Below are 13,787 nucleotides of genomic sequence, written 5' to 3' on the forward strand. Positions count from 1 at the left end.
AAAATTAAGTGATATGCTGAGTCCCCCAAAAATCACAGCAATTACTTTAACGTAATCGCGGATAGCAACCGCGGCCAAACTATAAAAATCAGTTCCAAAAATCACTTCCAAGTGGCCGTAAATTACCAGAGGATCCTTGAAGCAATATTTCCAAGAGTTAATATCATAAAGAAGAGGAGGAAATAAGCTCACACCAGTATTTGTGATCGGATGCGACAAGCGAGAGATGAGTTTGCGGCAGAGCCGGCGTGTTGTGTTATTGTCTTGACGGCTAAAAAGGACACCAACGCTGGACGCAGAGGCCAAAAATTAGGAAGATAGTACAGTGATACCTTGGCTTACGAACTTAATTGGTTCCCAGACACAGTGTGTATGGTGAAAAGTGTGTATCCCAAAAATTAATTTCCCATAGGAAACCATTAAAATGAGAATAATCCGTTCCCCAGTCCCCATAAAACATAATTTTCTACTTTCTAAGCCTTATAACTACACAAAATATACCTTATTTTATGTATAGTAAATGTGCTATGGTATTATAATTAAAGAAATAAACTGTACGGTATAATAAAGTCGTATTATTGACTTTTGTGATGGTCGTTGATGGCTTGATGGAATGGAGTGGCTGGTTTCATCAGCATTAAACACTTGATCAGGAACACAACCTTCTTCTTTCACCATCTTGAGAAATGATGCCTTGGAGGTGCTTTCTCTGTGATAATTTTATCTAGTTCTTCATCAATTGTGATCTGTTTAGCTGGGTTAATAGCTTTTTGCATCAAGTGTACAGATATTTGTTATTTATGGAGCCTGATTGATGGGATATTTTAACCTTCCAGTCTACACTCTGCTTTTGAACTATCAAAGTTGAAACAAATCCAAATTTCGCTGTTTTCTATCCATTTTCTCACCATTTCACTTTTTTTTTTTACTTTTGTTTTTTTGTTTCAAGCTCTGTCGTCTCCCTTTCATGTGTGCGTGCGTGTTTTCTCACTCGCTCCCTGTCGTTTGACTGTCTCTTTAATGTTTACCCCCGGGGGGCGGGGAATAGAGGACAAAACAGTAGCCATCATTTTCTTGTTAGGAGAACGGGCTCGCTCGCGAACGACACATCACTCATTGTGGCAGCTCCGTGTGTATCCCGAAAAATAGTTTGTATGCCAAGGTAAAATGTTCGTAAACCGAAAAGTTCGTAAGCCAAGGAGTTGGTAAACCGAGGTATCCCTGTACTCCTCCTTGTAAAAACGCCATTTTCCCAGTTGCCATTTCGTCATTTGCAATAACAAAATTGTTTTTTTTTTTAACAGCGTGGGTATGACCATCGAAGCTAGTGCACCTCCCTGTTCACCCCCGCACCCCCCGCATGCGAGCGCTAGCTTGTCTGGGTGATGGCCATTACGGCTCAAGCTAGTGCCTCCACCGGGATCATTGAAGTGTTGCAACTAACAAGCTTGGGAAAGGCAGACAGCAGATGCACAAATGGGATTTTTTTTTCCTTTTTTTTTTTTGTCCAGAAAGCTTTCGAGTTTACTTCACAAGAGAAACAGACGGGGGAGAGAAAGGACTGCTTGAGTTATGCGCCAACAGAATGAGATGATTGCTTCTGATAATCGCCGCACAAGCTACTCAGACTGATGCTCTTTAATTCTTTTCCCGAGCTAGCTAGCATACACTCCACCTTGAAAGATTTGCGATATTCCTTGTTATCAACATCTATCCATCAGGAGATATCTCGCCATTCCCAAACACACTTTTTTAGAACTTTCATCCACAAGCAGTCTCTCTCTCTCTATCCATCTATCATCCATCCATACAGACATCTATAATAATAATAATAATAATTAATAGCTAGCTAACTAATAGATAATTAATAGATATTAATATTAATAATAAATTTAGAAGACTAAAGGGGAATATAAAAACAGTGACCAACAATGACAGCATTTTTACCTGCATGTTTTGGTTGTATTTGGTTTGGCACTAGTATCATCATAAAAAAAGACATGACAAATAATAATAATAAATAATACATGTCATTTATAAGCGCCTTTCCAAACTCTCAAGGTCACTTTACAATGGATAGAAAGCTAGCCAGCTAGCTAATAGACAGCCAGCTAGACAGTTAGCTAACTAGCTAGATAGACATATAGCTAAAAATAGCCAGCTACATAGCTAGCTAGCTAACCAGATAGCTAATAGATAGCAAATAGGTAGAAAATGACTGTCTGAGTCACATTATTTGCTATTTAGTTTCTTTGTTGTTGTTTTAACTTCAAGATGGCGGCGGCAAGAATGGTTGCCTTTACAGCAGCTCCAGTGAGACCTCAACTTACGAACATAATTGTTTCCCAGACAGAGTGTGGCTTTATGATACAATGCAGTGTATTTCTTTCATTACAATACAATAGCACATTTATTATACATAGAATAAGGTATGTTGTGTGCTTATTTAGTTGAAAACTATATTTTATGGAAACCCGGGAACGGATTATTCCCATTTTAATGGTTTCCTATGGGAATTTTTTTTTGAGATACACACTTTTCGCTTTACACACTCTCTCTGGGAACCAATTAAGTTCGTAAGTTGAGGTCTCACGGTATAAGGGAAACTTTGTTCATCCTAATTCGTTTGAAATCATGTATGGGAAGAGAATGTATTTTATATGATAGAAACTTGATTTAAGAACAGCACCAATTGGTCAGTCAAAACATGACAATCTGTGCTCAGCCCTGCCCGACGATCATTCTCAACTTGTGACAATAGACACAAACTGAACTGACGTAAGCCATATTGGCGTCTCCAAAACAGATTTTGAGGGTTGAGACACTGATGGAAAGGAACTCTGTTTCCCTTTGCCGGCTTACCACGGTTTTATTTGGAAGCAAAGCACTTCATCTTTGCCGCATAATGAGTAAACAGAGAGCGATCAGTCCAATTACCCCCTCATTGGTGAGGCGTTCCGGCGAGGGATGGCCTGCGGAGAGAGTGAGTCTGGCCAAGCTGCATTCGGAGCACCTGCTGCCCGTAACCTTCGCTTTGTATGAATCTAACTTTGTCTGTACAGGAACAAGAAGAAGACAAAAAAAAAATGGGGGACCGAGATATGATCCCAGTGGGAAGGACAAGAGCGGACAGCACTTTCTCTGTCGTCTACAAGATTAAAAAGGTGTGTCAGCGCAACGGCTTGTTATTGTACATGCAGATTTCAAGGACAGTGAATTCCCCCACCCACCCATTCCTCTCCTGCCCACCCCTCTATGACAAAAAGCAGTTCTTTCTGCTCTGAAAATTCTCGCTTTCCGAAACTGAAAGTTCATCCGCAGAGCATGAATGGCATTAGGATATTTTAATATTCATAATTTATTTCATTTCTAAGCGCCTTTCAAAACTCTCAAGGTCACTTTACAGTCACAGGATAAGTTTATCTGTGGGTGAGCAGCGGCAGCCACACATGACAGCGTTCACTCAACCCTTCTCTCACTCAACAACTTCTTTAATCGACTGCAAACATGTATGCTTTCCTCTTCAGAACTATTTGAATCATATTCATAACTGGATGAGTAACAAAAAAGCATCTTCTCCGAATCTGAACTCTCTGGATTGGCTTGGATTTGTCTTTATTAGTCTCGCGGTGGAGAAATTGTTTTGATTCTGGAGCAAGGCAGTTTGTGAAGGGGTATCCTGGCGTGATGTCACGAACAAGGGGGCGGGACTTTGTGAATATCCCCAGTTCCAAGCTCATTTTGCGGCGGTTTTGGGACACTTTAAGTCATTTTTATTGGTGTTTTGCATTTGACTAAAAATATCAGCCTGCGTGTTTTGGCTATTTTAGACGCTATAAAACGTTTTTCTGATGTCAGTTAGGAAACAAAAACATAGTGTCCTTTAAATCAATCCCCCATCCATTTTAGATTTAGGCCCACTTTTCAGACACAAGCGGGCCAACTGACTCCCTTTTTTAAAATTTCCTTGACACATCCCTGCAGTTTTCATTGTGTATTGAAACGCCCCAAAAAAACTAATTTCCGAAGTGGCATTTAGCATACGAGAGGTGCATATTTTTATTCTATTTTTATGGTGCATGTGTAACTGTTAGTAGTGGAAAGAAAGACAGAGCAGCCAGATTGACGTCTCCAGTATGAGGACGCCGGGTTCATAGATGACCGATTTACATGAGCTTCTTGTTTGTCATCAGTCTCCTGGACTGTTTATCTGCAGGGAGCAATCTACTAATATCTTGACTGAGCTCTTGTACAGGATCTCATTAGATTTGTGCTGTATTTAATGAAGTGCCCGGAAGAGAGGAGAATGAGCCGTGGTCATTTGATGCACCTGACCTCAGTCACTTCAATTGGCTTCATCACCACTTTTGTCGCAGCAGGCTGCTTGGCTGTAGCTTTTTTTTTCCCTTGTGACGTGTTGTTGACATTATATGTCGCCATTATAAGTAACTTGCCGTTGCGTTACAGGGTCACAATACAGTTTAAACATTAAAGAGACAGGAAGATGACAGTGAGAGAGTTTAAACTTTGATCAAAGGCAGAGTGTAAACTGCAAGGTTAAAATTCCCATCAATCAGGCTCCACAAACAACCCGAACAAGCCATCTGTACACTTGATGCAAAAAGCTATCAACGCAGCTAAACAGAACATAATTGATGAGGAACTAGATACAATTATCGAAGAGAAAGCACCTACAAGGGATCATTCCTCAAGATGGTGAAAGAAGAAGGTTACATTCCTCAAGTGTTTAATGCTGACGAAACCGGCCACTCCATTCCATCAACGACCATCACAAAGGTAAATAAAATGACTTTATTATATAGTATAGTTTATTTCTTTAATTATAATACCATAGCAAATTAATTATACGCAAAATAAGGTATATTTTGTGTCGTTTTAAGGCTTAAAAAATTCGAAAGTAGAAAATTATGTTTTATAGGGACCTGGGAACGGATTATTCTCATTTTGATGGTTTCCCGTAGGAAATTAATTTTTGGGATACACACTTTTCGCCTTACATACTCTGTCTGGGAACCAATTAAGTTCGTAAGCCAAGGTAACACTGTAGTGAAACAAGAATGTGCTTGTTATCCGTGAAGCGCACGTGTGTGTGTGTCTCGTGGGTGCCTGACGCAAACTTGTCCCCCCCCCCCCATTTCCATAAAATGATAAGCATATTTTTCTGTAAGGGGGGGGGGGCTTATATCTTTCAGAATGCTTTTGGTTGTGTTACATGTGTCAAAAGGATGAAAAGACAGGGATTGTGTACATGCAAATCGTTAAAGGACAACCGACGCCTTCAGACAAGTTGTGTGCATAATTTGTAAAATCACTTCAAATGACTTTTACTGAGCGTATTATACAAAGATTCCACTGCGTGTAGCTATATTTTACGTTTTAAGACTCGCGCTGAATATTCAGGAAGTCTTGTTTTCGAGTTGATTTATTACAAAACACATCCATTGTCGTACCAAGACTGGCCTGGAGGAGGCAGCACGGCGCTATTCGGTGCCTGCAGACTCGCGGAAAAAAATAAAGAAGAAAGAAAGTGGCGATCTTAGTCCAGTAGTTGCCCTCGCGGTGTAAATAACTCAAAATAATCGGATTGTCTTCTAATTTAGATATAAGTACAGACAAATATATATATATAAAAAAGAGAGAGCGAACGGAAGAAAATTGTAAGGATGCATCCCATAATGATTCTTAAATTTAGTCCGATTTTCACGTAACACACTACAGTTCCGGGATGTAGTATGGCCCACACAAGCAACACCGATTAACCGATAGACGCTTTTTTTCAGTCTTTCTGAACATTCACGTTCGTCTTTTATTTAAAAAAAAAGTCCATCTGCGGTTCAAAAAGGCACCCTGGTCGTCATGGTAATAAAAACCACTAACAAGACGCCATCAGTACAGCTGGCGGCTGTTTTGATCAGTAGGGCAATTACACAAGTCTGCTTTAAGTTATCTTTTTTTATCAAATAGCAGATTGAAGCAGAGGCGATTGAAAAAGAATAATTGCGATAATATATTAAAAAAACATGTTTAGATGCTTTTGCTCAGTGGCACCATGAATCGCGCACTTGACAATTCACTTCAAAGCTCTTGTTTATGGGGACGTTTCGAGTCCAGGGGCTTTTCCTAGTACGGGTTTAATTCATTAAAATCAAATAAAAGTCGATAAATCGAAACAAGAATGCTTTTGGAGAAGTACGCAGCGTTCTTTAGCCTTAGCATCGTCGTCTAGCAACGTTTGTTTATTTTGTCGTGACGGCTTCAAACGATCCTGTCACCACGATGAAAATTGGAAGCATTTCACCACTCATTTGGCGTGTTTTGACTCTCGCGCATTTGCACCCCCTCCCTTCGTCGCGTCCGAGCAAACAGGCGTGCGGTGATGCGGCAACGAGGCTTGCTGCGGGGTGCTAACTCTCCCTCCACCAAGCGCGCCTTGCTTGACGCCCAGCAGCACCTCCCCAACCGTTCCATCACTTTAGTTCCAAGTCCTGGATTACGCGCACGCCCCCCCCCCCCCCCAAACATCGCCGATTGGCTCTTTTATTCCCCTTCCCCTCGCGCTCACAAATGCTAACCGTGAATATTTGACAAGTTGCGACCGACTCCCCGGGTGGAGGAATCGAGCACAATGGGACTATGGCGGTGTGGTACTTTTTCTTTATCGTTTGCACTTCTCCTGCATGCTTATTCCGCCAAGTTTGGGGTGCTAGCGGGAATAAGTTCGAGGCGGTTTTACCAGTTGGAGTCTCGCGTTGGTTTGGACGAATCGTACGCGGGAGTCTCCATTCAACTTTTCGACGACAACTCCGAGCCAAAGTGGCGTGAAAAGACAAAGCTCAGCAACGAGCCGCCGAAAACAGATTCAATCGGAGAAAAGGTGCTTTTGGAGAGAAAACATGTGCTTCAAAGGAACACCCGAGGGGCTCCCAGCTATAGAACCGAATACCGTCGAGTGGGCGAGGAAAACAAAAGTGCTCACCCGAGGCAAAGTGAGCCCCACTTGGACATTTCTACCTTCGCTCTGTCGGGAGATTCTTCACACAATCAAGCCATGGTGCACTGGTCCGGACATAACAGCAGTGTGAGTTTCTACTTGTTTCACTTCGTAAATCCAATTTTTAAGTGAATATTTTAGGATAATTATTCACAGTGGGATTTTTACGCGCGGACGTTTTTGTGCGTTTTACGCACGGACGGACGTCTCTGTGCGTAAAGGCTCATTTGGCTGTAAATATCGCTACGTTTCTGTCCAACAACATCTCGAAACGAGCAACACGTGTTGTTTTGTTGCATCCGATGTATCGTTTTAGCGCGTTTCCTCACTAAAGCGGCGCTTGGTTTGCGTAAAATGGAACTCCGTCGCCGTCATCCACTATCCAGACGTAACACGACTGAATTTATGACGGCATAGTTATGGGATGGCAGGTGTTTGGGAAGCAATCACACTCGATCAATTATGCATGGCGACAATCAAGCTGCTTCTTTCACCGTAACTCTAATCAAGATGTGAAAGTTTGACCTTTGGGGCTCCCCCCCACCAACCCCCAATTCATTTTACTTTACACATGCTAGTCTCACTTAGTTGATACTCCCCCAGCCTCTTTTTGCAGCCTTTGCAACTGCATGTCGTGGTCGTCGTGGGGATTTGTGGTATAGTTGAGCAAATGAGAAGGAGCTAGTTTGCTTTTTGTTGTTGTTGTTGTTGTTGTCGTTGTAGATTCGGTACCTCAAACCCCCTCAGGTAACCGCCAAAGCTCAGCGGGCACAATTGTGCGTGGCAGCAACATTCATCAGAACCGCAACTGAATATATTGGTGTCCTAGAAATGGTAAAAATAACATTATAGTATCCTCAAAATGCAAATCTGACTTCACAGGATTGAGATACAGACATTCCTCTACTTACGGACATTCAAGTTACGAACAATGATACATACGAACATTGTTGCGGGGATGTTGAAAAATGTTCGGACAGAGATGCTGTTAGTTAGATTTGGTATTGTGAAGTTAAACATTTCATTTATCTGTTTACGTACATGTACATACTATCAGAATCAGAATCAGAATCAGAATCATCTTTATTGCCAAGTATGTAGGACACACAAGGAATTTGTTTCCGGTAGAACACGCTGCACTAGTATCGTTGTCAAAAAAACTGCTAAGTGGCACTATACTCTTTCTCTCTCTCTTACATATGTAGTATAATAATAATAATAATAATAATCCATTTCATTTCTAAGCGCCTTTCAAAACTCTAAAGGCCACTTTACAGTCACAAAATCGGTGTTTCTGCGGGTGAGCAGCGGCAGCCACATGCGCCAGTAACTCAAATAGATATAAAGCTAGCTACCTAGCCAGCTAACAGATAGCTAATAGATTGCCAGATACACAGTTAGCTTACTAGCTAGACAGCCATATATCTAATAAATAGCCAACCACATAGCTAGCTAGCTAGACAGATAGAAAATAGATAGCAAATGGATAAATAGGTAGCTACATAGCTAGCTAGCTAGACAGACAGCAAATGGATAAATAGCCAGCTACATAGATAGCTAGCTAGACAGATAGCAAATACATAGCCCTTGACCGAGAAAGCGACACACAATGCTTTTTAGGTACTTTGTTTGGTCTGAAAACTTCGTGTTGATGGCAAAATTAGAAGGAAAAAAATAATGCGATGGTGAATCGTTGTGTGTTGCACCAAGACTACTATTTGATACTAGTTGACACAAATTCCCAGCAGACAAATCGGCCCGTTTCCAACGGAGCTTGGGCGCCATTTTCTGGGACGCTACATTGGAGTCCTGACGGCTGGAATTGATCCGGAAGGACTCCTTTAATCGATTGCAAACATTTATGCTTTCCTCTTCAGAACTATTTGAATCATATTCATAACTGGATGAGTAACAAGAAAGCAACTTCTCCGAATCTGAAGCCATTGTTTTGATTCTAAAGCGAGGCAAGACGTCCTAGCGTGACGTCACGAACAGGGGGGCGGGACCTTCTGAAACTCGCAATTTCCGAGGTCATTTTGAAGTAGTTTTGGGACACTTTAAGTCATTTTTACTGGTGTTTTGGGTATTTTAGATGCTATAAAACGTTTTTCCTGATGTCAGCTAGGAAACAAAAAAATGGTGTCAGTTGTCCTTTAAACTTACACATACCTTCCATACAAAATATAACACTGAAACAACTTACGAACAAATTCACCTTACGAACGACCGTTGGGAACGTACCTGGTTCGTAAATTGGGGGAGTGTTTGTACTGTTGTTGTGTTCAGATTTGGGGTTGACACCCCACTCTCCCTTTTTTTCCCCTATGTTCCTTTTGATGCATTATTTCCCTTCCCGTCACGTCAATGGTCAAACACACCTGATATGATCTGATTTGTGGGCGATGCGGTGAAATATGCCTTGCTGCCATGAGACGTCTTGAGCAAAGATGGCCTTTTTTTTTTTTTTTTTGTACTGTGGGACGCTGTTCACTGGATCATCACTGATGGGCTTGTCATTCTCTCCGCACATAATTTTAGATTTATACACTCGGAACCCTTCCCGCAGTCCCAAAAGTGCTCCCGAGGCTGCAGTGAGAAAATTGATGGCATTTTATGACTAGATGTTGGAGCTCGGGCCACGTCCGATGTAAATGACTGATAATAGTTCCAATCTAAGAAGGGGGGAGGCTTTGGAGGAAAATGACTTGATTGCGCTAGGTCCGTGCTCTAGTTTGGAAGGAGTTTGCCTCAGATGTGAGCAAAGATGTGATCGCTCACAGTGGGTGGCATGAAAATGGAATGGAGGAAGAAGCTCAGATTTGATGCCAATCGCTGTCCCCATTGGACTTTGTCTGAAACATTAAAGCATCTTTTTAATGACATTGATTCAGGGCTTGATTGGGAGAACTGATCCTTGAAAGTTTTGAAAGGTGCTTATGAATAAAATGTTATTATTATTGTTGTTGTTGTTGTTGTTGTTGTTGTTGTTGTTGTTGTTGTTATTATTATTATTGTTATTATTAGTATTATTGTTATTATTTATATTATTATATTATTAGAGTATTAAATTATTATTATTATTATTAGTAGTAGTAGTATATTATTATTTATATTAGTATTATTTATATTAGATTATTATTATTATCATTAGTATTATATTATTATTAGATTATTATTTATATTAGTATTTATATTAGTATTATTTATATTATTAGATCATTAATATTATTATTATTATTAATATGATGATGATGATTATTATTATATTGCTATATTAGTATTTATATTAGTATTATTCATATTATTAGATCATTATTATTATTATTATTAATATTAATATTATTATTATTATTATTATTGTTATTATATTACAATATTATTAGAGTATTCGATTATTATTATTAGTATTATATTACTTATATTAGTATTATTTATATTATTATTATTAGCATTAGTATTATTATTATATTATTATTTAGAGTATTATTATTTAGATTATTCTTATGATTATTATTTATCTGTCTATCCGTTTCTCCATCCATTTTAGCTTATGGGAACATATTTGAATGACTCAAGGCTGCACTCAATGTAGTCATTTGTTGCCCGGGATAAATGATTGTGGCCATCCCTTTTCTGAGCGAATGCATGCTGACAACATGCTCTGGAGATTTATATCGTGATATATGCTCCTCTGCGCCATTAGTTATGTCAAAGATAAATAAAAGGCGCCACTTGGCTGCACATGTCTTGCTGCTCAAATCAATATTTCAATCATCCACCTCGTGTCGATGATATGAGCGTGTGGATTTGTATGTATGTATTTATTTTTAACCACATCAGCGCATGTGGCTCTTGGGTGGACCTCGCTGACCCTCCTTATCGAAACCCACTTCACACCTGGTGAGGGTCAGGTGATCAACATGTTATTGGCATGTGAGTAAATTGCTCCTCCCGATGGGACTTGGCGAACGTTCCGCCTGCAAAGATAGCCGAGCAAAGTGAGTACGCAGTGATGCAGATAAGAAGCGAAGCCTTATTGATAAATAGATAGATAGATAGCCCTGCCATCCATCCCCTTTGCCTTTGTTGCCGCAATTCTACTTTTATGTTGCGTGGAAAAAAAATGTCCACCTATCTTTGAGAGCCTTTATTTGCAACGTGCAGCGAAATGTCTTGTTTTGTCCAAAGGTGACGTGAGTCAAAGCAATCTGTCAGCTGTGAAGCCCTTACCTCGAATCTCCCGGGAGTGCAGATAAGATGTTTTCGGGTGGCGGCGATGTGAGCATACCAAATCAAAGCAAGGCTATGTATTTATTTATTTATGTATTTGTGTGTGTGCGTGCGTGCGTTCGTTTGTTTATTTACTTATGTACTTATTTACTTAGTGATGTACTTATGTACTGACTTACTTACTTACTTACTTATTTACTTACTGACCTACTTACTTACCTCTTTACCTACTTCCGTACTTACTTATTTACTTATTTACTTACTTACTTACTTACCTACTTACCTATTTACCTACTTCCGTACTTCCGTACTTACTTATTTACTTATTTACTTATTTACTTACTTACTTACCTACTTACTTACTTACCTACTTACCTATTTACCTACTTCCGTACTTCCGTACTTGCTTATTTACTTATTTACTTACTTACTTACCTACTTACTTACTTACCTACTTACTTACCTATTTACCTACTTCCGTACTTCCGTACTTACTTATTTACTTATTTACTTATTTATTTACTTACTTACTTACCTACTTACTTACTTACCTATTGACCTACTTCCGTACTTCCGTACTTACTTATTTACTTACTTACTTACCTACTTACTTACTTACCTACTTACTTACCTATTTACCTACTTCCGTACTTCCGTACTTACTTATTTACTTATTTACTTACTTACATAGATACATACTTACCTACTTACCTACTTACTTACTTACCTACTTACTTACCTATTTACCTACTTCCGTATTTACTTATTTACTTACTTACTTACTTACATAGATACATACTTACCTACTTACATACTTACGTACTTACCTATTTACCTATGTACTTACTTATTGACTTATTTACCTACTTACTTACCTACCTATTTACTTATTTATTGCATGTAATCACATTCTTATGAACATACAATAGTAGAAGGTGGGGAAATGGCAAGGTGCTGGAGGACACTGTTATTTGTCGCAGCCTTGACCAAATTTCTTAAATAAATAAACAAACAACAACATAGTTAAATGAATAAATAAACAGTTAAATACATAAAAAATAGTTAAATGAATAAATAGTTCGATAAATAAATAAATGGCTCGATAAATCAAGACAGAAATGAATACTTAATGACATGAAAAATAGTTAAAAAAAACAAATAAATGAACAAATAAATACATAAATAAATAGTTAAATATATAAACCAATAGTTAGATAATAAATAGATAAATACATAGCAATAGATAAATAGAAATAGATAGATATAGATAAAAATCATATAATAAAATGTAAAAAAATAAGATAAAAATAGAAATAAATATAAATAAATAAATACATGAATACATAGTTAATTACATAAATAAATAGATAAATACATAAATCAATATTTAATAAACAAAGAAATAAAATCTAGATAAATAAATAGTTAATTACATCCATAAATGGTTAAATAAACAAAACATTTTAAAATACATATATACATACATAAATACAGAAAGACAGAAATTCATAAATACATAAATACACAAATACATACATAAAGACATAACGAAATAACTAAATACAACAATAAATACAAAAATAAATACATAAATAAATAAATGGAACAGTTGGATTGCATTGTGCTGTTTTAATGTTCCCTTCAATATTTTTTGGAAGCAGTATATTTTGAATGCTGAATAATCGTTGATAGAAATCAGTGAGAAGCGCTTTTAATATTTCAACATTCCACTCCTGTGGCATCCCGTGTGAGAAAATTGCCTTTGTGATTGTCATCATCACAGGGGCGGGCTTCAGTATCTCGCTTGATATCCGACATCGGTGAGCTACACCTGCACAAAGTAATGAGATCTGACACAAGAGCCCCAAATAAAGCATCTTCCTTCTTTCACAGTGAGCAATGCTCAATTTGGAGATGCTGGAAGAGAAGCATTCATTGAACAAAAAAATGCAGCAGGCATGTGACACAGCGCATTTCACAAGCAGTGACGGTTGGACAGGTATAATTAGTCCAGATTCCTCGAGAAAGCGGCTGCAAGCTGTTTCCTGCCACTCTTCACTGACGTTTCCTGTCAAATTAAATTTAAAACAAATAGAATTATGGATTAAAAGTAAGCGCACAGCCGTTCCAATCCAAACGCTAACACATGCTAACACAGACATGCTAACCACGAAGTCACCATGTACCTTCATGCAAAAAGCTATCAAGCCAGCTAAACAGAACACAATTGATGAGGAACTAGATAAAATTATCGCAGAGAAAGCACCTACAAGGGATCATTCCTCAAGATGGTGAAAGAAGAGGTTACGTTCCTCATCAAGTTTTTAATGCTGATGAAACCGGCCACTCCATTCCATCAAGCCATCAACGACCATCACAAAGATAAATAAAATGACTTTATTGTACAGTACAGTTTATTTCTTTAATTATAATACCATAGCGTATTTATTATGCATAAAATAAGGTATATTTTGTGTAGTTTTAAGGCTTATTGAGGAGAAAATTATGTTTGATGGGGACCTGGGAGCGGATTATTCTCATTTTA

The 13,787-nt window shown here is 38.5% G+C and overlaps 1 protein-coding gene across 2 annotated transcripts in view; it reads left to right on the plus strand.

Annotated features, from left to right (window-relative positions):
• The first annotated feature begins 3,070 nt into the window (after positions 1-3,070).
• Positions 3,071-13,787, plus strand: part of sorcs3b (sortilin related VPS10 domain containing receptor 3b) — a 71,378-nt gene continuing 60,661 nt past the window's right edge. Inside the window, exon 1 of one of the 2 annotated variants that reach the window (XM_089011531.1) lies at positions 3,071-3,164. In XM_089011531.1, coding sequence (XP_088867657.1) covers positions 3,087-3,164 — 78 coding nt within the window. In that variant the 5' untranslated portion in view covers positions 3,071-3,086. Of the gene's footprint in view, positions 3,165-6,533; positions 7,100-13,787 lie in introns of those variants that run through there. The other variant, XM_089011530.1, reaches the window with a different exon arrangement.

The sequence above is a fragment of the Hippocampus bargibanti genome, linkage group LG13 (genome assembly GCF_051943395.1).
Source record: "Hippocampus bargibanti isolate YZ-2025 linkage group LG13, ASM5194339v1, whole genome shotgun sequence".
NCBI lineage: Eukaryota > Metazoa > Chordata > Actinopteri > Syngnathiformes > Syngnathidae > Hippocampus > Hippocampus bargibanti.